Source organism: Phocoena sinus, chromosome 14, assembly GCF_008692025.1.
Source record: "Phocoena sinus isolate mPhoSin1 chromosome 14, mPhoSin1.pri, whole genome shotgun sequence".
NCBI lineage: Eukaryota > Metazoa > Chordata > Mammalia > Artiodactyla > Phocoenidae > Phocoena > Phocoena sinus.
This window is the reverse complement of record NC_045776.1, coordinates 84410740-84434216: the sequence shown is the minus strand read 5'-3', so window position 1 is coordinate 84434216 and position 23477 is coordinate 84410740. Positions and strand designations below refer to the sequence as shown.

Below are 23477 nucleotides of genomic sequence, written 5' to 3'. Positions count from 1 at the left end.
AGGGACTTCCCTGGCGGTCCAGTGGCTAAGACTCCGCACTTCCACTGCAGGGGGTGCCGGTTCTATCCCTGGTCTGGGAACTAAGATCCCACATGCTGTGCGGCAGGGCCAAAAAAAAATAAGTAAATAAAATAAAATTTCCTAGTAGCCACACTTTATTATTTTTATTTTATTATTATTTTTAAAAAAATTTTTATTGGTGTATCATTGATGCACAGTGCTGTTAGTTCCAGGTGCAAAGCAAAGTGAATCAGCCATACACATACTCATATCCATCCCTTTTCAGATCCTTTTCCCATATAGGTTATTACAGAATATCGAGTAGAGTTCCCTGTGCTATACAGTAGGTCCTTATTAGTTATCTATTTTATTTTTTGGCCACCGCCGCAAGGCATGTGGGATCTCAGTTCCCCAACCAGGGATTGAACCCTGGCCACAGCAGTGAAAGAAAGCACCAAATCCTAACCCCTCCCTATCTATTTTATATATAGTAGTGTGTATATGTTATTCCCGATCTACTAATTTATCACTTCCCACCCCCGTTTCCCCTTTGGTAACCATAAGTTTGATTTCAAGATCTGTGAGTCTGTTTCTGTTTCGTAAATAAGTTCATCTGTATGATTTTTTACTAGATTCCACATATAAGTGATATCATATGATATTTGTCTTTCTCTTTCTGACTCACTTCACTTAGTATGATCATCTCTAGGTCCATCCATGTAGCTGCAAATGGCATATTTCATTCTTTTTTATGGCTGAGCAATATTCCATTGTATATATGTACCACATCTTCTTTATCCATTCATCTGTCGATGGACACTTAGGTTGTTTCCGTGTCTTGGCTATCCCAAGTAGTGCTGCTAAGAACACTGGGGTGCGTGGATATGTCTTTTTTAATGTACTCTTGCAAAATGATTAATCAGATGTATTTAACTCACTCAAATGGGCAATGTTGTCATTCCTCCTTCCCGGCCCCACTTTCTCACCCAGCACTGACACTGTGACTCACTGCTGCGTTGTCCTCCATGGTGTGAGGTCCCTGCTGTTCGCTCTCCCAGTGCTGGGCCAGCCAGGGGGCCTCCAGGTAACGTCAGCGTGACTGGCCTCAAACTGTCCCCTGGAGACCCCTGTGAGATTTTCTTTGCAATATAAACATTCCCAGGAGGAATACTCTCAGGTCATAAGTGTGTTTCACGTCCCCGTTCTCCTTTTACATTTGTTCCTGAATGTTTGCTAAGGCTAGGGAACAATTTTTAGTACCCACAAAAGCATTCCAGCTCAGGGTGGGGTGGAGGTGTGTACGTCAGTTGCTATACCCTGCTAGGATTGTCTGAATTAGCAAATAAAAATATACAATGCCCAGTTGAATTGCAGATAAGCAACAACTCTTTTTTGTTTTTCCTTTGGTGTAAGTGTGTCCCAAATATTGCACGGGACATACTTACACTAAACAAGCATTTGTTGTTTATCTGAAACTCAGATTTAACTGGGTGTCCTGTATTTTATGTGGCAACGCTACCTCCAATCAAACAGTTAAATTCAAGATTGTATGACTCTCCTTGGACTGGGGAACAGAATCATGGAATCAGCATTACAGGCCAAGACGGGGAAAACTCCACAAATGCTTGGTTGGAAGTAATGAAATACATTTAGGAAGTCTGTACAACAAAATTACCATAAACATTTATTAAGCTGTAATTTTCACAATATTTTAATTCTGTTCTGAGATCGGTCTACAAATATCTCTACATAACACCAAAGCCAGTGATTTAATAAATAAGAGGGACGTACGGATTGCTCTGCCAAAAAAATAAGCCTTATACATTTATGTCTATTTATGATATTTGTAGAATCAGTTTCCCAAGGCTCATGAAACTAAAGTGTACACACACCACATATGCACACACACACACACCACTATATTCAAATCAAGTGGATTTATAGTATCAAATTAAATGCTACGTAAGATTTATAACCAGATACACAAAATACAAATTTGACTCATGAATACACTGTGGATGATGGGTACCATACCACACAAATATGATTTCCAGTTAAGAGGGAAATAATTGCTTCGCTGGATTTTAAGTGAGAGCTAATCACCACCACAAGAAATCAAGTTAATTACGGTATTCAGAGATTTAACACACATGCGGATATTAAACTGACACTACAATAAAACCTTTAAATATGCAAAAAGACATTAGAACATATGGTTCATAATAACATTAGCTGCCGCAGATCTTCAGTAGACGGTGCAAAGGACGATCGGCTTTTTATGCCACCACCAGGGAAAAACTGGTCCTGGGGTATCTCCTACATATCAAGGAATCAATGAAGAGCAGAGCACAGAATTGAGTACGCTGGACAAGGTTTGTTTATCCCCGATACTATACATCATATTGCTGGTTATCCAATACTAATTTTAAGGGTACTGTGTTAGATCCTGCAAAAATATAAACTTCTATTATTCACAAGTGAGGAGGAAAGGTTCAACTACTCAAATGGCCATAAACAAAAATGATGATGTCTTATTTTAAAAAGCTGGGGGAGCAGGTTGACACCTTTAGGACCTTAAAGAATTCCTTTTATTTTTAATTTTCTTTGGCCGCGCCGAGCAGCTTGCAGGATCTTAGTTCCCCAACCAGGGGTTGAACCCGGGCCACGGCAGTGAGAGCACCGAGTCCTAACCACTGGACCGCCAGGGAAGTCCCAGGCATTCCTTTTAAAGTGAGCTGGCTGGATGGGAGAGCTGGATTTTGGATTCAATCAGCCAGTTCAAAACCCATCAGGGAGAAGCGCTCAGGTGTCACGCTGTAAGGCAGGTATCGTTCCTCAAAAGCATCTTAAGAAGCAGGGGGAAGCACGGAGATGAAGCAAAGCAGGATTCCCACTAGTGAGAAGGTGTCTTCGCCATGTTTCGGATTCTGCACTGGACATCTGACATGTTATTCCTAACCAGAAGGCTGCCGAATCACGGGGCCAGACTAACGACCAAAGTGATTTTCATCTTTCCTGCAAGCCAGCCCTCGTGGGTGTGCAAAAGTCCTATTATAACCCTCCCAAGCACTGACCCCATCCTACATGCTCACCCTTAGTTCCAACAGGTGATGTCCCCAACTAGCTACTTCTCACCACAGTCAGAAGAGCACAGACCCAGTTCCCCTCCGTCTGCTTCCTGACCCTGCGTGTATCAGGCTTCCTGTGGTCCCACGCGGCATGGTATGCTTGTTGTCTCCAGGAAACTGTGGGTATTAAAAGCCTTCTTTCAACGGCACTAACCTCTCTCCGTGCTGTCACTCGGTCACCTTCATCAGTTAAGACCCCGGGCATAAGTCACAAGGCTAGCTTTCAGGAAATTCTGTTGCTGCACTTTGCTACCAGAAATGACGTGGGGTACAAAAACAAAAACGAGCAAACCAAAAAACCCGGAAGGCAGGTAACGCTGATTGGTACTGGAAAATATATTTACAGAAGGCTGATGTGCCACGAAAGCATCTTTGCTAGGATGTCAAGGAAGAGATTGCTCCAAACATTATCCCCAAACACCCACAGAAATCCAGCAATCTGGAGGTAGCTGGTCCTTTTTCTCTTCTGGACTCTTTTCTGTTCTCGGTATTTACTGTGATACTGAAGCACTGGGCAATTAACATTGATGCCTTGAAGATATCTAAAAAACTGAGTCTTAACTAAAACAGAGATCCACAGTAGTTTTCGTCAGGATGTTTACATATCACGTTGAAGGATGTGTTACACTAATATGTTCTACAGCCCTGAAGATATAAAAAAGGTTTCTCTTCAAGGTATGAGATATGGTACAAAAATACATTTCTCCATGTACAAAAGAGAGAAAAAAGGAAGAGATGAGGAAGGAAGCTTACCCTACAAGCTTCCATGGAATGGAGAAAGCAAAAAAAAAAAAAAAAAACCCAAATTATTTGGGGTTAAGAACACGTCCAAGCAGAAGTCAAATTTACGCATTAAAAAGCAGGCGTTATTCAGATCGAACATCCATGATTTCTATCAGAATTTCAAGGACTGTTCTACCCTGAAGTGATACCTCTAGTGAACTAATTAACTATTTAACTTTTGTTAAAAATAAAGACATCATTCCATTCCTCTGAGTGTACTGAGCTATAAAACTGGCTTCATAGCCTACACTTAGCCAACCTGGAAAACAAGGTGCATATTCTCAACAGCAATTTCCAGTTGATGCTGTGGCCTGAGTCCACCAGCACCTAGACACGTGAGCCTCCCTCGATCTACTAGAAGTTAAAATGGTTCTCCTGCCTGGATCTCAGTACAGCACAGTGCCCATCAGGTTTCCATGTGTGAGGGTGGGTGAGAGAACAGAGTGGATGTTAGACCCAGACCCGTAATTTAAGACTTAAAAGCTCTGCACAGAGAATGTCCATTTCCCTTCTGGCTAACAGGAGCAAATACCTAAATACGCCAGATACATAGAAGCTAAATGCACAAAAGGAAGGAAGGCAAAGATGACCTCCCTGGAGTTCTTCACACCCTGCGCTAAAATAGATTTGTCCGTAAATATCTAACTGACAAAACTGGAACGGTTTCAATGCAAAAAACACGGGGGTCAAACGCCCATGGGTAAAGATTTGCCCAAGCTAATCCTGGAGAACATGCGTCTCAGGAAGCGAACTGAATGCAGGAGAGTTTGGGTCCCGTTATTGTACACCTTGATAACGGAAGTTTCATAAACATCCTCAGAAAACATTTGCTTCCGTTTTCCAGGTACTTGTAACCCCAAGTAAAACGTCACAGAAAGGCGGCAAAGGAGGAGTTGGCGGGCAGCTGAGTTTTCCCCCAAATGATACCCGGACCAAAAGGTCTTGGTCCTACCTGATCTGACAGGGGTCTCTGCAAACCTGCGTAGAGGGGCTCCTGTGAGGGGGCTGCCAGGGCACGACGCAGGTGGGCAGGGAAAGACAGTCACGACCCCTGGCAGCATCCTTTCCTTGCTCTCCTGTGCTCGTTGGTACCCAGAAAGGGGCATCTCCACTAGCCCCTGATCCAAGCCTTGCAAAGCCCCCTCTGTCCAGGACCCCACAGCTGTCTGCCCTGCACATACCTCTCTCTGCCCCTAGGGACCAGCTAAAAATGAGGTCACCCCAGACTCCAGGCAAAAAGCACCTAACACAGGTACCGTAAAAATTTCAGGAAAAATAATTCAGATCTTCTCCAAGTCTGGCTTATGCCTGCTTACTGTTCCTGAGAATGCATTGCAGCAACAGACTCGAAAATGTTATTAGCTGCTATGGTTGGTTTTCCTTCTAAGGTCCTGAGTCACCCAAAACCAAGATGAAACAGATAAACAAAAAAACCCCAGAGAGTGTATCTTTCCTGTATCAACCTAGCTGGCAAATGGCGAAATTAGGACATCAAATAGATTCCTGAATGAGCTTACCCAGGCGGCTCCCGGCATCAAACCCCAAAGACATTTCTTTGCCCGGTCCTTGAATTTCCCTTTACAAAATGTTGAGGTTAAGATACATCAAAGTACAGAAGGGGGAAAAAAACCTTAGGTTTTCTACAAATAGTGATTTCTTCATTTAGAAATAGGATTGAAGGGGGCTCGGCTGGGGTCACTAGGATCCAAAAGATGTTTAGTTTCATCCTTGAAACCCAATGGCCCACATTCAGAAGCGACAACATTCATCAGATCGACATCAGCGAAAAACAACGTGAAATGAAGGTCACAGCTTTGGAACCTGAAAAGACCGCACACAGACCTCACCCACCAATCCCTACGCTGCAAAAACAAATGCTTGCCTTGAAACTCTTCCAAAAGGTCGAATTAGCCATTTCTTCCCCTCCATGTAAAGTTTTAAGTTTATTAAAACTTAACTCCATCTGCCTGTGTTAAAAAACCTTACAAAAGGTGTATTTAAATGCTTGAAAAAATTAACTTTATGCTCTATGCACAGATAAACTTCTCTTCCTGTACAGCTAATATGGTTATATCCTTTGTTTAAAAAAGATTTTTTTCCACTAATGACACTTGGCGGGTAGTTCTATACCAACGATCTTGTCCCATTCTTCTCGGAAGATGTCCTAAGAGTTGACACGTGGCTGGAAACACCCTCGCAAAGCGCCACTCTCCTGCTCAGACATGTTTATTAAGATTGTTTGGGGTTTGGCGTTCTTTTTTTCCTTCTTCTTTTTTGTTTCCGGAGAGAGGGCGCTGGGAGGAGGGGACCCGGCCGGCTGGCTGGTTGTCACTTGCCGTTGGAGCGGTCAAGACTCTCCAGCACTCGGTTGAGACGGATGTTGAGCAGTCTGACCTGGTTCTCCAGCTGTTCCAGCTTCTCCTCCACGCTGGGGCCACTGGGGCTGCTGCGCCAGTAGAAACCCATGGGCCCGGTCATGAAGTAGATGGCCACCACGAAGCACAGCGGCAGCACGGCATTCTCGGGCTCACCCTCGTACTTGTGCAAGATGTACACGCACGACATGGAGAACAGGATGACCCGCACCACCCAGAAGAAGCGGCCGAACACCACGTGCAGGACACTGAAGGTGAAGCCCAGGGTCAGAGACAAGAACCAGTAGGCCAGGAGGACGACGCCCACCAGCAGGAGGGCACGTGTGGGGCTGTTGGACACCGAGCTTGGATTGAAGTACTGGGACAGGTTCGAGACTGCAGGACAGAACAGAGGGACAGCGGCCGGTTACACGGGGTCAGGGGGTTCTCTGCAAGCTGGGGGTGGGCAGCTCAGCTCACTGGCTGCCTCTGCCTCTGCTACACCCAAGGAATTAAAGTTGGCTGCCTCATTAGCCTTTATACCAAGTCCTGGGAAAAGACAGGATAAGACAGGGCAACGCTGTCATATCGTGGGTTTGAAACACCTTTCAGGTGGGGCAGAGCCTGAAAACTGGCCTTCAATTTCCTTTCTTCCTGTCTTCCATAGTAACAAATGCCCAGTGTTAGGCTGGGCACACGGCTGCCTAGGATAAGGGCGTTTCCCAGCCTCCCTTGCAGCTACATAACTAAGCTTTGGTCAAGGAGAGGTAAGCAGAAATGTTTTGGGGTGGCTTCCTAGAAGTAGTGGGAATATGCCCTTTACCTCTTCTTCTTCTGCCTGCTGGAATGTGGATGTGATGGCTGGAATAGAAGCAGCTGTCTTGTGTCATGAGGGGAGGGAGGTCACCTATTGGGGAGCAATAAGATGGGAGGGGCCTCGGACCCGAGGAGAATGTGCTACAAAGCCACCTACCTGCCTAACCACCTACCTGTGAACTTTCACATAAGAGAAATAAGCTTCCATCTTGTTTAAGCTGCTGTTATTTGGGGTCTCTGTTACTCACAGTCAAACCTAATTGTAACTGGTACCCACACATGAAGTTCCATCTTAAGAATGGAGTGAGGGCTTCCCTGGTGGCACAGTGGTTGGGAGTCCGCCTGCCGATGCGGGGGACACGGGTTCGTGCCCCGGTCCGGGAGGGTCCCACATGCCGTGGAGCGGCTGGGCCCGTGGGCCGTGGCCGCTGGGCCTGCGCATCCGGAGCCTGTGCTCCTCAACGGGAGAGGCCACAGCAGTGAGAGGTCCGCGTACCGCCAAAAAAAAGAATGGAGTGAAATGGAGGACTTGCATCTTCTGTGAGCCTGACTTAAGAAAATTTTCAAATAGAAAATTTAAAAGGATAGTAAATTAAATACTCCTATCAAAACCACCTAGGTTTAACAATGGTTAACATTTTGCTCCATCTCTAGTCACATACCTTTTTTTTTTTAAACCAAACCGTTTGAAAGAGGCACACATCCTACTTCAGCATGCAGCTTTCTTTACTAGTTTTATTGAGATATAACTGACGTACAGCACTATATACGTTCAAAGTGTACAGCATGACTTAACTTACATATAGTGTGAGATGAACACAAGTTTAGTTAGTATCCATCACCTCATATAGATACAAAAAAGAAAAGTTTCTTCCTTTTCCTGAGAACATTTAGGGTCTACTAACTCTCCTGATAACTTTCAACTATACGGTAGAGCGGTGTCAGCTACAGTCATCATGTTGTACGTGACATCCCCAGGACTTATCTATCCTATAACTGCAAATTTGTACCTTTTAACCATCTTCCTCTAATTCCCCTGCCTCCCACTTGCTGTCTCTGGCAACCACAAATCTGATCTCTCATTTTATGAGGTTTTTTTTTTTTTAATTCCACATATAAGTGAGCTCCTACAGTATTTGCCTTTCTCTGACTTATTTCACTTAGCTTAATGTCCTCCAGGTCCATCCACGTTGTTTCAAACGGCAGGATTTCCTTCGTTTTATGGTTGAATAATACTCCATCGTATATATACACACACCAAAAATTCGTTGTTGTTTTTTTATAATTTTATTTATTTTTGGCTGCGTTGGGTCTTCATTGCTGTGCGCGGGCTTTCTCTAGTTGCGGCGAGAGGGGGCTCCTCTTCGTTGTGGTGCACGGGCTTCTCATTGCAGTGGCTTCTCTCGTTGTGGAGCATGGGCTCTAGGCGCGCGGGCTTCAGTAGCTGTGGCTCACAGGTTCTAGAGTGCAGGCTCAGTAGTTGTGGCGCACAGGCTTAGTTGCTCCGCAGCATGTGGGATCTTCCTGGACTGGGGCACGAACCCATGTCCCCTGCATCGGCAGGTGGACTCTCAACCACTGTGCCACCAGGGAAGCCCTCATTGTGGTTCTGATTTGCATTTCCCTAATGACTAGTAATGTTGAACCACTAGTAATGTAGTATTGATACATTTTCTTGTACCTGTTAGCCATTCATATATCTTTTTAAAAAATTAATTAATTAATTAATTAATTTTTGGCTGCGTTGTGTCTTTGTTGCTGCGCCTGGGCCTTCTCTAGTTGCGGCGAGCAGGGGCTACTCTCTGTTGCGGTGCGCGGGCTTCTCATTGCGGTGGCTTCTCTCGTTGTGGAACACGGGCTCTAGGCGTGCGGGCTTCAGTAGTTGTGGCACGCAGGCTCAGTAGTTGTGGCTCATGGGCTCTAGAGTGCAGGCTCAGTAGTTGTGGCGCACGGGCTTAGCTGCTCCGCGGTATGTGGGATCCTCCCAGACCAGGGCTCGAACCCGTGTCCCCTGCATTGGCAGGCAGATTCTTAACCACTGCACCACCAGGGAAGCCCAGGCCTCCAATTCTTATTAACGATGGGCCCCTTTGTGCCAGGGCAGAGCCGGGTCCGAGGTTGCAGCCTGGAGGAGGCGGGCAAGACCCCACTCACGGGATCTCAGAAGGGAGATGCGTAACACACACACACGGGAGGGAGATGTTACAGCTGAGGGTGAGAACTGAGGACCAGGTTCCTCACACAGGGTAGTCAGGAGGGGCCTCTTGAAGGAGGTGTCATGTACCAGAGACCCAAGCATGGGAAAGATGGGAGCAGGCAAAGGGCTGGGAGGATCACCCCCAGCAGGGAACACCTGGAGGGACTGGAAGGTACCAAAGACCCCAGCGTGTCCAAGAACAGGATAGGGGCTGGGCAGATCCTTGCTGCTTGCAGTGTCCTTGGTGTGAACCTGGTCGATTCCAAGTGCAGCAAGAAGTCGCTGGGCAGCTTTAAGGACAGTGACCTGACCTGCCTTCTTTGGTTTTTTTTTAAATCACTACTATAAAAGCAGTAATAAAAAAAATGGCTCTGAGAACGGACCCTAGTTAGGAGCTGTGCAGGGAAGAGTTCACCCAGCAGGCCTGAGGCCACTCTTTAGAAACACCTGCTGGCAAGGTGGGCCCTTGGCTGGCATCTGGGAACTTGGATTTCTCGAGTGTGAGGTTGTGATACATAATAAGAAACACGTATTTGGTGTCCATCCCTATTTCTGGCACAGACTCCTAAGACCCTTGGAATTCCCTAAGTGACAAGTGCAATAAAAGTGTCTTGTTAATTCATAGCCCCTTTCACCCACACCTGTGCTTGTTAATCAGGTGATTCTGGAAAGCCTCTCAGGATGTACGCTGGTTGCCAGGGGAACCAACCAGATGATTAGAGGGTTAGGCCCTCTAACCTCCAGGAGGGGCTGAAGGTTTAATCCATCACCAGTAGCCAAGGAGACAATAGAACTCAGAACTGGAAGCTCCGAGTCCCTGCCCACCAACTCTGCCCCATGCATCTCCTCCACCTGGCTGTTCCTGAGTTATATCCTTTCATAATAAACCAGTAATCTAGTGAGTGAGTAAACTTTCCTGAGTTCTGCAAGCGGCTCTAGCAAATTAATTGAACCCACGGTGCGGAGGGGTCGTGGGAACCTCTGATCTACACTAGTCTGTCAGAAGCACGGATCTGTGACTGGTGTCTGAAGTGGGGCCGATTGTGGGACTGAGCCCGTGACCCGTAGGATCAGATGCTACCTCCAAGGAGATAGGGTTAGAACTGAGTTCAACTTGGGGGCACCTGGTCGGCGTCCTGGAGAGCTGAGTGAATTGCATGCACATTGCAGTGAGGGCTCCCTCCTCTCACCAAGAACAGGGGCTCCCTGGCTTGGAGGTTTTTACAATCAGTGTGGTTCACGCTGACGCCTGTTTTCCTTCGGGGAGTCGGGAATTTGGAAGGTGCAGGCAGAGAGCACCTACATGACCAGCTGCCAATAAACACCCTGGAGGCCGAGCCTCTATTGGGCGTCCCTGGTAGATGACACCTCATTCGGGGAATAAAGAGTATCCTGTGGGACGCCCCTGGGAGAGGGCTCTGGGGGCCTGTGCCTGGTTCCCCCAGACTCCACCCCGTGAGCCTTTTCCCTCTGCTGACTGTGCCTTGTGTCCTTCACTGTAATACACCACAGCTGTGAGGACGGCCGCATGCTGGGTCCCGGGAGTCCTCCTGGAGATGCACAGAACCTGGGGATGGTCTAGGGGACCCCGACACAGACTGCTGCAGGCTTCCTGGAGAGAGGCAGCAGCCTGGACCAGGGCCGTGAGCTTGAATTCAAAGGGTTCCAGCAGCTGCCATCCAATTCCTAGACCGGGGCAGCAACCCCCTGCGGGGTCACACATCGCTCCTGCAGCCCTTTCGATGATTGTGTGAGTGCTGCATTCCCTGCACTAAATCCCTTTCTGTCTAAGTAACTGGAGTAGTTGGTTACGGACCCCAACAACCTAGAGACTCCACCTCCAGTCCCCGAGGTTTGCCTGGGGGCACACAAGTTGGCACTGCCCACCTGCACGTTATCCTAAATAGCATCTGGGAATCTCAGCTATTTACACACACAATGACAATAAAAAAGGTCCTCTCGTATCCTCACTGCCCCCCTAGTTTTCTCTTGTGCCACCCGCCGTGGGTACCACTCCCATAATTTAACAAGCACCAGAATGAAACGGTGCCTTCACATGAATGCCCCCCACACCTACCGTCAAGTCCAAGGACGTCCAAGAGCTCTGCCCAAACTTTCCACAGGGTTTCCACAAACATGTCCACTCCCAGCACGAACCTCTCGGTCAGCCTCGTCAGGAACTGCAGAAACGGGAGAGAGATCATTACCGACCCGGCCAAAGCTCCCTCCTGCCTAGTCCGGCCAAGCTTACACTTGGACGAGAAAACACAGCCGGCCGATGACGAAGGCCACCCCAGGACTGGCCGAGTAGCCCAGGGGACTGACGGAGCTCGGGACTAAGTGTCCAGGTGCCAAGAACCAAGCGAATCTAGACAAATCTCCCTCCTACGGGGGAAGGGATGCATCGGGGCAGCCGGGAGCTCTCTGCAAAGCTGCTCACTCCACCTCCGATTCCTCCTGGAGCCCTTCTAGGCAGACTCTTTTGTCAAAGTCTCTGCCTGATTTCTCATTTTTAAACAGTGGGAGGTGCTGCAACCAACCTATTTCGCCCGGAGGCTGGGACGTTGCTGCATGGGAGCAACTCTGAAGGGCGAGAACTGTGGTTCTCACACTCAAGTCCCATCAGCGTCTCCCTGGCGTGTGCAAACAGTAGAGAGAAGCCACGTCCATCCCAGCTTTAAGGACCCACGGCTACTGAAGCGCTCCGAGGATGAAGATGAGGTGCACTTTCATTTCACTGTATTTAAAAAAAATATTTATCTTTTTGGCCGCGTTGGGTCTTAGCTGCGACACGTGGGATCTTTCGCTGTGGTGCCCGGGCTTAGTTGCCCCCAAGGCCTGTGGGATCGAACTGGAGTCCCCTGCATTGCAAGACGGATCCTTACCACTGGACCACCAGGGAAGTCCCGTTTTGCTGTATTTTTTAAAAAACAAGTGATATTAAAAAAATAATAATAATAAGTGATATTCTCGGACTTCCCTGGCAGTCCAATGGTTAGGGGCCCGCGCTTTCACTGCCGAGCGCCCGGGTTCAATCCCTGGTCAGGGAACTGAGATCCTGCAAGACGTGCAGTGCGGCCAAATTTAAGAAAAAGTGATATTCTATACACATGGTATAAAGTCTCACTCCCCGCAACCCAAACCCCCTTCCAGTGGCAGCGCTGTTACCACGCGCTTGCGGATCCTCTCTTAGATGCACCGGGTGAGGAGTGGCAGAAATGTTTCCCCCATCAGCGGCAGCATACGTGTACAGTTCTGCCGTGTTTCTCACGGAACACTCAGCCTTGATTATTCAACTTCAGGCAGGACAGAGCGGCCTCATTCTTTGCAAAGATGGCATATCTGCAGCTGCTTATCCAATCCCCTATGGATGGGCACCTAGGTTATTCCCAGCTTCCCAGGGGGACCCGAGTGTTGCAAGGCTCACGCGGAGAGGTTAAATGCCTCGAAGTGAATTGGCTACAGCATTTAAAATTGGATATCCTGGTTGGAGCCATCCTCTAGGACAGGGGGAAAGAGGAGTAGTGTTGGATCAGTGGCCAGGAGAGCAAAGGATGCCATTGACCTCTGTGCTACTGCTGTCGCTTGGCTGACAGCATGCGGGGTTGGGAGCTTAACTGTCTGGGTTCAAGTCCCAGGTCTGCCCCTTATTTGCTGGGTGGCCGTGGGTAGAATATATATGCGTTATATACCAGGGCTACACCTGACAAGTGGAGTTATTAAAAGTACCCATCTCAGCTGGCTGTTCTGCGCGTTAAATGAGATTTGTGTGAAATGCTTTGACGCACCCAACAGAGGTTCAAAATGTCTACTGACATCCGATTTTTTTTTAAATTTATTATTTATTTAGGCTGCGCTGGGTCTTAGTTGAGGCATGAGGACTCTTAGTTGCGACATGCATGGGGGATCTAGTTCCCTGACCAGGGGTTGAACCCAGGCCCCCTCCAGTGGGAGAGCGGAGTCTTACCCACTGGACCACCAGGGAAGTCCCCGATCTTCTAACAGAAGCTTTGGCCCCAAGACTCTTCTGCAAGGACATCATCCTTTTAGCCTTAAATTTCCTAGCTGCAAGCACCAAAGGGATTTGTATATTTAAAGACCACATGGATAAACCTGACATATCCACACAATGGGATATTATTCAGCCATAGAAACGAATGAAGTACTGACACATGCTTCGACAAGGATGAAACTTGAAAACCTTACACTAAGGACAAGAAGCCAGATACAAAGGGCCATAAATTGTGATTCCATGAATAGGAAGTGTCCACAAATATAGGAAATGTCCACAATAGGGAAATCCATAGAGACAGAAAGTAAATTAGCAGTGGCTAGGGGTTAGGGAGAGAGGTTGAGAGCTAAAGGATTTCTCTTCGAGGTGATGAAGATGTTCTACTGTTGACTGTGGTGATGGTTACACAACCCTGTGAATATACGGAAATTATATATGAACGATCTACTTTAAATGGATGAACTGTATGGTATGGGAATTATACCTCAATAAGCTGCTATTTAAAAACTGGAAGGGTACTAACATAACACCGTAAATCAACTGTACTCCTATCTAAAAAGAGGTTTTTTTTAAACTGGAAGAGTAAAAAAAAATAATGGAAGGGTTGATGTAAAAAAAAAAAAAGGAGGAAGTATGTGTGTCTGAGAGAAGAGAGGGTCACTGTCCGTCTCTTTGGCAGGGGTAGGTGGGTGAGGGGATTTCAGAGAATGTATCATCACCTGAAGAGAAGGCACACTGGTGTTGGTTTAGTTATAATTCTTTTTTGGTTAGAGATTTACTGACATATCATTTACATACCATAAAGTTCCCGTTTTTAAAAGGCACGATTCACAGCTTCTTTTTAGAAATTCCCCATAATCTAACGTTAGAACATTTTCATCGCCCCAAAAGGAGTCTTGTCCCTGTCAGGAGTCACTCCCCATCGCCTCCCACCCCCAACCTAGGCAACCACTAATCTCCTTTCCATCTCCATGGCTTTGCCTTTCCTGGACTTTCCATACCAGTGGAATCAGGCAATCCGTGACCTTTTGTGCCTGGCTCCTTGCACTCAAAATAACATTGTCAAGGTTCACCCGTGTTGCAGCATGTATTGGTACTTAATTCCTCTTTCTTGCCAAAGAGCATTCCCTTTCAGGGATCTACCGCGTTGTTGCTCCTGTCGTAATTCTTTAAAGTACGCGTGATTTGTACACGTTTGCCAATAAGTAGCAACTTGTACATTTTGTTCAAGTGGAGGAAAGAGGAAAGAGCTCCATACCAAAAGCTACTGGGCTTTTCAAGGGCACCAGCTCTCCTAGAAAGGGTGTGAGGAAGTACTTATTTGGGGAGGAAGAGACAACAGCTGCTGCTGTTGCTGACCCTGTCTCTGCCTCCACTTTCTCAGCTGTAAAATGGGACTAAGATAAGACAGCCATAAGAACCTGTAAAGGCCTCAGGACATGGGAGCTGCTTAGGTTGCTTGTGTCAGACCCGAGGATTTGCTGGGTGGCAACCCAGCGCTCCCAGCAAGGATGGAGGTCCAGCCCTCTCTCCAAACGGAGCCATCCCCTTCCCACCTAACAAACGTCTTCAAGCAGGTGCTCAGAAACCCACAGGCTCAACCAGGGTCCGGTCTGGCTCAGAGGAAAGTCAGGCCCACCCTGGGGACCAGCCAGGGCAGGAGAGGGTGTTGCAGGGACAGACCCATTGTGGGCCTTTTGGACTGAGCGGTGGGAACCACACTTGCCCTCTGCCCCGGGGGCTGGCACCACTCACTGTGGCTTCCCCTTGGGCAATGTGACTCCTTGGCTCCCTTGTCTGTGTGAAGACACAGGAGCCCTCAGGGAGTGTTGCGGGCTGCACCGTGTTCCTCCAAATCTCAGCGAGGGTGAAATGGGATCAGTATGAGGGACCCTGATCCAACAGGACTGGTGGCCCTACAAGAAGAGATGGGGACATAGACACACACAGAGGAAAGACCATGTGAGGACACAGGGAGAAGCCGGCCATCTGCCAGCCAAGGAGAGAGGCCTCAGGAGAAACCAACCCTGCCAGCACCTCGATCTCAGGTTTCCAGCCTCCAGAACTTCCAGATGGTACATTTCTGTGTGAGCTGCCCAGGCTGTGGTCCTTCCTCATGGCAGCCCTGCAGACTAAGACGGGGGTTCAGCGGAGCCCAGAGCCTGAAGCAGTTCACAGAAATCACGTGAAAAGCTGAACCTACGACACAGGTTGTATGTTTTCTACAACCTATAAAATACGGCCAATATCTTATAATAACTATGAATGGAGTATAACCTGTAAGAATTGTGAATCACTATGTTGTACCCCTGAAATTTATAACTGCCCTTGCCTGTGCCCAGCAAGGACACAAGACCCTCGCATAGAATTCCTGCTGGAATTGTAATTCCTCAATCTAACCCTGGGAATGCAATCAGGTAAGATGTATCGTATGAAAATTCAAAAGTCAACTGGCCTGTCCCAACCCCACGGAGATACCATGTCAGCCCCACTAAAGTGGCTACACTAAAAGAGACAGACAACCATCAACAGAGGAATGGAGAAAGATGTGGTTCACGCACACACACCACCCACACACACACACCCCGGAATATTACTTGGCCATAAAAAAGAATGAAAGTTTGCCATTCGCACCAGCTTGGATGGACCTGGAGCGTACTACGCTTAGTGAAATAAGTCAGACAGAGAAAGACAAAAACTGGGGCTTCCCTGGAGGTCCAGTGGTTGAGACGCCACGCTTCCCGTCAAGCAGAAACAGAAACATAGAGGTAGAGAACAGATGTATGGATGCCAAGGGGGAAAGGGGTGGTGTGGGAAGAACGGGGATTGACACATACACACTATTGATACTATCTATAAAACAGACAACTGATGGGAACATACTGTAGAGCACAGGGAACTCTACCTAATGCACTGTAGTGTCCTAAATGGAGGGGATATGTGTATATGTATGGCTGATTCATTTTGCTGTGCAGTAGAAGCTAACACAACATTGTAAAGCAACTATACTCCAGTAAAAATTAATTATAAAAAAAAAAAAAGAGGGCTTCCCTGGTGGCGCAGTGGTTGAGAGTCCGCCTGCCGATGCAGGGGTGACGGGTTCGTGCCCCGGTCCGGGAAGATCCCACATGCCGTGGAGCGGCTGGGCCCGTGAGCCATGGCCGCTGAGCCTGCGCGTCCGGAGCCTGTGCTCCGCAACGGGAGAGGCCCCAACAGTGAGAGGCCCGCGTACCGCAAAAAAAAAAAAAAACAAAAAAAAAACTTGCACATGAATGTTCAAAGCAGCACTATTCATAGAATCCAAAAAGTGGGAACAACCCAAAGGACCATCAACTGATAAATGGATAAATAAAAAGCCATAAGAAGGTACGAAATACTGACACAGGTTACAAAAGGGATGAACCTTAAAAACACGATGCTGAGTGAGAAAGAAGCCAGATGCAAAAGACCACACTGTATGATTCCATTTGTAGGAAACGCACAGAATAGGCAAATCCATAAAGACAAAGAAGATGATGGGTTGTCAGGGGCTGGGGGAGGGGGGTGACTGCTAATGGGTATAGGGTTTCTTTGGAGGGGGGATGAAAATGTTCTAAACTTGATTGTGGTGACGGTTGCACAGCCCTGTGAATATAATAAAAATCACTGAACTTTCAGTGAATGAATTGTATAGTGTCTGAATTACAGCTCCATAGAGCTATTAAAAAAAAAGACATAAATGTCAATGTCGTAAAAGCCTCCCTTACCCCCAAATGGGTGAAGGGACTTTGACAGACTAAAGGGAACTAAAGAGACAAGCGTTGATTGGGTGCTGGCTTTTTTTTAAAAAGCTATAAAGGAAATGCAAATATGGGCTGTATATTACAAAATATTATTGTACTAAATTTAAGTTTTGGGGTGGAGGGGCCACAGTATTATGGGTTTGTAGGAGAAAGTGTCACGATGTCTGCAATTTACTTTCAAAAACAGTGTGTGTATGTGTGTGCTTGTTAGTGAAAGAGAAACAGTTTGGGGGGAGGGAAATGGTGAACCCAGGTGGAGTTTCTAGTTGTTCCTTATTCAATTCTTTCAGCTTTTCAAAATAAAAACGAAATGTTATTTTGATTGTGGTGATGTTTTCAGGGGTATATCCATATGGCAAAATTTACCAACGTGTACACTTTTGTCCCACGTTAAATATGTGTAGTCTATGTCGACTACCCCTCAATAAAGCTGTTAGAATGCTGGTGGGAAAAAAAAAAAGACTGGAAAGTGTCAAAGTTACTCTGCTCAAAATATTTGCTTACAAAGCAAAAGAATGTAAGCCTCTTAAAAAAAAAAAAAATAAAGACCGACAGTTCAATAATGGCAAAGGAAAACAAAAAGCAGTTCCCAGAAAAGAAGATGCCAATGTATTCTGGATAAGTGAAAAGACCATCTATCTCACAGTAATATAATAAAACCAAAAAGTTTACTGACACTTCGTTGGAGAGGGTTTGGGAACCAGCCCTCACACGTATGATGGGAGTATAACTGGAAAACAATTCAGTAATAGCTCTCAGTACTAAAAAAGTACATGAACTGGAACTGTGCGTAAAGGACACGGCAATCAAAACTAATTTACGGGGCTTCCCTGGTGGCGCAGTGGTTGAGAGTCCGCCTGCCGATGCAGGGGACACGGGTTCGTGCCCCGGTCCGGGAAGATCCCACATGCCACGGAGCGGCTGGGCCCGTGAGCCATGGCTGCTGAGCCTGCGCATCCGGAGCCTGTGCTCTGCAACGGGCGAGGCCCGCGTACTGCAAAAATTCAAAAAAAAAAAAAAAAAAAAAAAACTAATTTACGCTGTCAGAGTCAGGAGAGGGGCTGTCTTGGGGCAGGGGGATTTCGACCATACTTTTCTAGATCTACATGCTGGTCACATGGGCGTGTTTGGTGTGTGACAATTCATTATGTTGTATAACTTACACAGAAAAGTGCACCAATTATATTTCAATTAAAAATTTTAAAACGCACAGATCCTTTGGCTCAGCAATGACGTTTCTAACAATTTACAGATGAACTTGTCTACGCGTGCTCCAAAACATTTATACAGAAGGACCTTGATTGCAGCCTGGATTCACGAGGCAAAAGACAGGAAACTAGTGAAACACTGGCCATCAAGAGTAGGTTGAACGACGGTGCTTCCTTACACTAAATTACACCAGGCGAATCCTTCTTATATAAATATCTTCTACCATTTACTAAATGCTCATTAAGTGCCTGGTATTGTACAACCTGACTAATCACATTCAACCCTCCAATTTACCTCCTTTGCACAAATGAGACACACAAAGGTCAAGCAACCGGCCCAAGGTCACAGAGCTAGTGAGACGCAGAGCTGGGATTCGAACCCATGTCTGTTGGAGAGCAAGGCCCATGCTCCAAACCAGAAGAAGGTCAGGGGTTAACTTTAGACAAGTCCTAGTAGAACATGGAGTGTTTCATTAAACACCCTCAAACTTCACAACCCACTAAGCAGGTCTGGCTCGCTGAAAACTACGGTCGCTAGCAGATCCAGTTTCCCCCAAGCCTGGCCGGTCTAGGCTACACTAGGCAGGAAGTATCGGGGCAGCCTCATTCTAGATGCCACAATGATTGGGGGAATCAGGAAGGGTCATGATGCTGGAAGACCAGTGAGGGTACCAGTGTGGTCCCCAGACCCACTGTGCCTGGTTCAAATCCTGCCTCTTCCACCCAGTCTGACCTGAAGCCGGTCACTTCCCCACTCTGTGCCTCAGTTTCCCTATGTGTAAAATGGAAACATTAACAGTACCTACCTCACAGGCCTGTTCTAAGGATTAAGTGAGTTACTCTACCTATAAAAGGACTTAGAACATTGGACCACCTATTTGCTAGAAGGGATGCTGCCCAGTTCATGAATTGCTGAATAAAACCAATTAGATCGTTTTTTAAAAAGGCGCATTTGGGGACTTCCCTGGCAGTCCAGTGGTTAAGACTCTGCGCTTCCACTGCAGGGGGCTCAGGTACAATCCCTGCTCAGGGAACTAAGATCCTGCATGCGGCTTGGCCAAAAAAAAAGGAAAAAAGGTGCATCCTAAACAAATAAATTAGTATTATTGCCATCTCTACTGAAGGCACAAAACTTCATTTACCACAAAACTTCAGTTCTGACCTCGAGAGTCTCAGATTCTTTGCCAGAATACAGCTGTCTTATTGGCACCAACCCATATTAGACTCTTAAGTATCTATTTTGTATTTCACGCCCGCGGACCTTATATTCTCAGATAGGACCGTCGACCAAGACATGGGTTACTTGTGCTTACCCTCCTCAAAAAAAGTCACACTTCTTTTTGCTGTAAAAGGAATGATTTCTGCCTTCAAATGGCTCAGGGACATGGCAGGAGGGAAGCGCAGATTCACCCTTTACACTCAGGCAGACTGGATGGCCACCTTTCTGCACTCAGGTGTTTTTGTTTCCTCCCTCCGTGGCCACCAACAAAGAGATCCCGCCAGAACCCACAACCTCTACGGAGGCTCAGAACACCCATAGGAGATGGTGGTCAGAAGTTAGTTTTCCCAACAAATTAACTTGTATTTCACCTCATCCAATTAGAATATCCAGCCAATCTGATTCGGGCTTTAATGTTCTTTTCCTTTCCCCTCCACCTCAAGCACCAGAAAACTTTTTTTAAACCCTGAAAGCCCTTTCAGCGGGGCTTCGCAATGTTGATTTGCTCCTTGGCCAGGATATTAACTAACAACAGTAGCTCACACTGATTCTGCCATTACTCTGAGCCAAGAAGGTACCAACGATTCATAATTACAAACTCATAACCAAGAGGATATTATCATTAGCCCCATTTAAGGAATAAAGAAACGGAGGCTCAAAAAAGTGAAGCCACTTGCCCAAAGCTATCCAGTAAAAGCTGGAATTTAAACCCAAACTTCTCTCCGCTCCAAAACCCCAGGACTGGCGCAGAGCAAAGGAATTAAGAGGACGAGCAGTAAGGAACCGCCTGACCACAGGTAACTGTCCCCCTATTCACTTCCCCTTTCTCGGGGGACTTTCACCCCGAATGGCTACCGAGGGCAAAGAAGGGAGAAAGAACTCTCTGCGCTTCTTCGGAGCGCTCAACACCATCCCCAGGGGTCTGAGTCTCCTCAACAGCTCCAAAGTAAACAAAACGTTCCAAGTGAAAGGCCCAGCACACAGTAGGTGCTTAAAAGGGTTGTTACGGTGCCAGGTTGCCAAAGCAACAGAGCAGACTGCATTACTCCCATTCTTAAAAAATAATTTAAAAAGTAAAAAGCCTAAATATCTTCAAAGCAGAAGAAGGAGGGCCTCAGGTGCTCAGGGGAAGTGGGTCGGGTGCAAGGCTACGGGAAATTCGGGGTTGCTGGGGAGAGCGCAGCAGCGTGGGGAGAGGGCGCGGGCGCTGGCTGGCAGGGCGCCCCCCGCCCCTCCCCCCCGCACCGGGCAGCCGCCAAGATGCCTGGCTCACAGTAGGCGCTCATTCAAACGTGTTGAATGAATGAATGAGAGGCGCGGCGCGCCGCCCAGAGGAGGCCCGGGCCGCGCACCCCCGGGGGCAAGGTCCAAGGAGAAGTACCGCATGGCACAGAGGGCGCACCGAGGCCCTGCGCCGGAACCGGCCCCCAGACCCGACGCTGGCTGGGCAGGGCCTGGGCGGCAAGCGGAAGGTTCCGGGGCTCAGACCGGGCTCCCCCGCCCCAGACCCGGGCCCCCCTCTTCCCGCGCCCCGGCCGGCCTGCAGCCCCGGAGGCCGCGCACGGCCCAGGCGGGCCCCGGGTGCGCGGCGGCTGCGGCAAGGTGACCGCGGGCGCGGGCGCGGCGCCCACCTTCTGAGCGGCGCGCACGTTGTCCTCGCCGAACAGGCTGCTGACGCTCTGCGAGAAGGTGTTGACCGTGCGGCGGTAGCTGTTCTTCTCGGTGCCGCCGCGGCCCCGTGCCCCTTGCACGCCCGGGGCCAGCAGCCCGAACAGCAGCAGCAGCAGGAACCCAGCCTGGGCCCGGGGTCCGCCCGAAGAGCGCGCGCCCATCCTGGGGCCGGTGGGATGCGGGGTCCGGGAGAAGGGTGAGAGCCGCACGGTGAGACGCCGCGGCTCCAGCGGGGACCGCGTTGGCGCGCTCGGTGGCCAAGCACCGCACCTCTGCCCGCGCCGCGCCGCCGCCGCCGCCGCCGCGCCACCTGCCCCGCCCCGCGCGCACAGGCTCGAAGGCCCCGCCCACGCCGCGCCCCGCCCCCGGACGCGGGACCCGCCGGCGACCTGGCCGGAGCGCGAGAGGCGGCTGTGAGGTTGATGATCTCCACGCCCCCACCGCCCGGAAGTCTTCCCTGACCTGGTGGGGCTTTAACTTTTTCTTTCTTAAAAAATAATTTTTATTTTTAACTTTTCTATAAAAAGCAACCCAAGCTTGTAAAAGTGGAAACAGCCCCAACAAGGACGAGTGCAATTGATTGGAAAATATGAACTGTAAACGTTTTATATATCGCTGAATTTATAATGACACCCCAAAATTGGCCACCGTTGCCGATGGCATGGGCACGAGCTTATTCATTCATTCTGAAATGTTCAAAAGAAAAGCATTAAGCGTCCCTCCTGCCCTTCTTCAAAGAACTCTATTTCAGAGTCACAAAATAGTCGAGGACCGGAAGTTCTTTTTAGGAAAGTCCCGCTAGTAAATGAGGAGGGAGTGAAAGAGATTAGAAAATTAGAAATTAGAAAATCCGTTTGCACTCCTTAATGAAATGACGGGTCCAGGCCACAATCATCAAGACACTAAAACCAAAAGGTGGCCGGTCGGTGGGGAACTTAAAAAAGCAGGGGCCAGGACCTGGTCAGGACCTGGACCCGCCAGTCTTAGTGACAGAAGTACCAGCGCCACCTATGATGGATTCTTGCCAAACACTTTGGACCCAAACTTGATGTGGCCTCCACATCTAACCAACAGTTTACAGGAAATATGGGGGATGGAGAAAAAAATTAGAAGCAGCAGAAGCAATCAGCTAAAGCCAGAATGTGGAGCATTTAACAGGATTAACGACCCAGTTTCCTCAATAAGTAAATGACATAAAAAATAAAAGCAGGGGGGCTTCCCTGGTGGTGCAGTGGTTGAGAGTCCGCCTGCCGATGCAGGTGAAACGGGTTCGTGCCCCAGTCCGGGAAGACCCCACATGCCACGGAGCGGCTGGGCCCGTGAGCCATGGCCGCTGAGCCTGCGTGTCCGGAGCCTGTGCTCCGCAACGGGAGAGGCCACAACAGTGAGGGGCCTTGTTTGCATCCTAAATCAAACCATGTCTAACCAGACATTTTTTGAGACCACCAGGAAAATAAAACTTAACTTTTGTCAACCCAAAGAGTGAAAAATTGCCTCTTTTTGAACTTACATTTTTCTAGATTCCTGGTGAGGTTTTCATATATTCACTGGCCTTATACTTCTTTTTTTTAAAAGGAAACTTTTTTTATACTGAAGTATAGCATACCAACAGAAAAATACACAAATCATAAGGTGCCTCTCCATGAATTTAAATGACACACAAGGTGACCAGCACCCAGGTTGAAAAAAGGAACATTACCAGCTTTGCAAAATGGCTCCCTTTGCCCTCTCCCATTCACTATGCCCCCTCCAAAATTTAGGGGATTCATTTTGCCTGTTTTTGAACTTTATGTGAATTGGATCATAAAGTATGATCTTTTGTGATTGGCTTCTTTTGTTCAACATTATATTAATGAGATCCATGCTGTTGTGTATTTGCCTTTTCTCCTTTTGCTTTATAAAGTGTTCTCTATAACTTCTGGAGATAATACTTTGGTATATAATACTTTAGAAGAAAATGTAAGAGAATGTTCTATTACCTACCTAATAATTTGAAGATGAACACACTTTTTATTTACTTAAATAAACATATTGAAAGAAGAAACTGTAGATCATTATCATCCGAAGGAATAAAACCTATGAAAACACAGGTTTGATTTGCTCATTATAACGTTTTCGCCCCAAATCCTTTTTACTTAATTAAAAGCATGTTCATATGTATACTATGTAAATCCTCTCACGCACCACCTGTGTGTTCGTGGGGGCTTTTTTTTTTTTCACACACACACACACTGTATTTTATTTTTACAAGAGATGAATAAACTGACACCAAGCATTGTAAATGGATGATCGCAACAAAAGGGGGGT

The 23477-nt window shown here is 47.6% G+C and overlaps 1 protein-coding gene across 1 annotated transcript; it reads right to left on the bottom strand.

The window, feature by feature from the left end:
• Positions 1-1661: 1661 nt before the first annotated feature.
• Positions 1662-21477, bottom strand: BRI3BP (BRI3 binding protein). Its single transcript, XM_032603277.1, has 3 exons — positions 21131-21477; positions 11356-11458; positions 1662-6661 (listed from the first exon to the last, which is right to left on the bottom strand). Exons 1-3 carry the CDS (start codon positions 21329-21331, stop codon positions 6240-6242), a joined length of 726 nt encoding a protein of 241 aa, XP_032459168.1. The 5' UTR covers positions 21332-21477; the 3' UTR covers positions 1662-6239.
• Positions 21478-23477: the final 2000 nt, after the last annotated feature.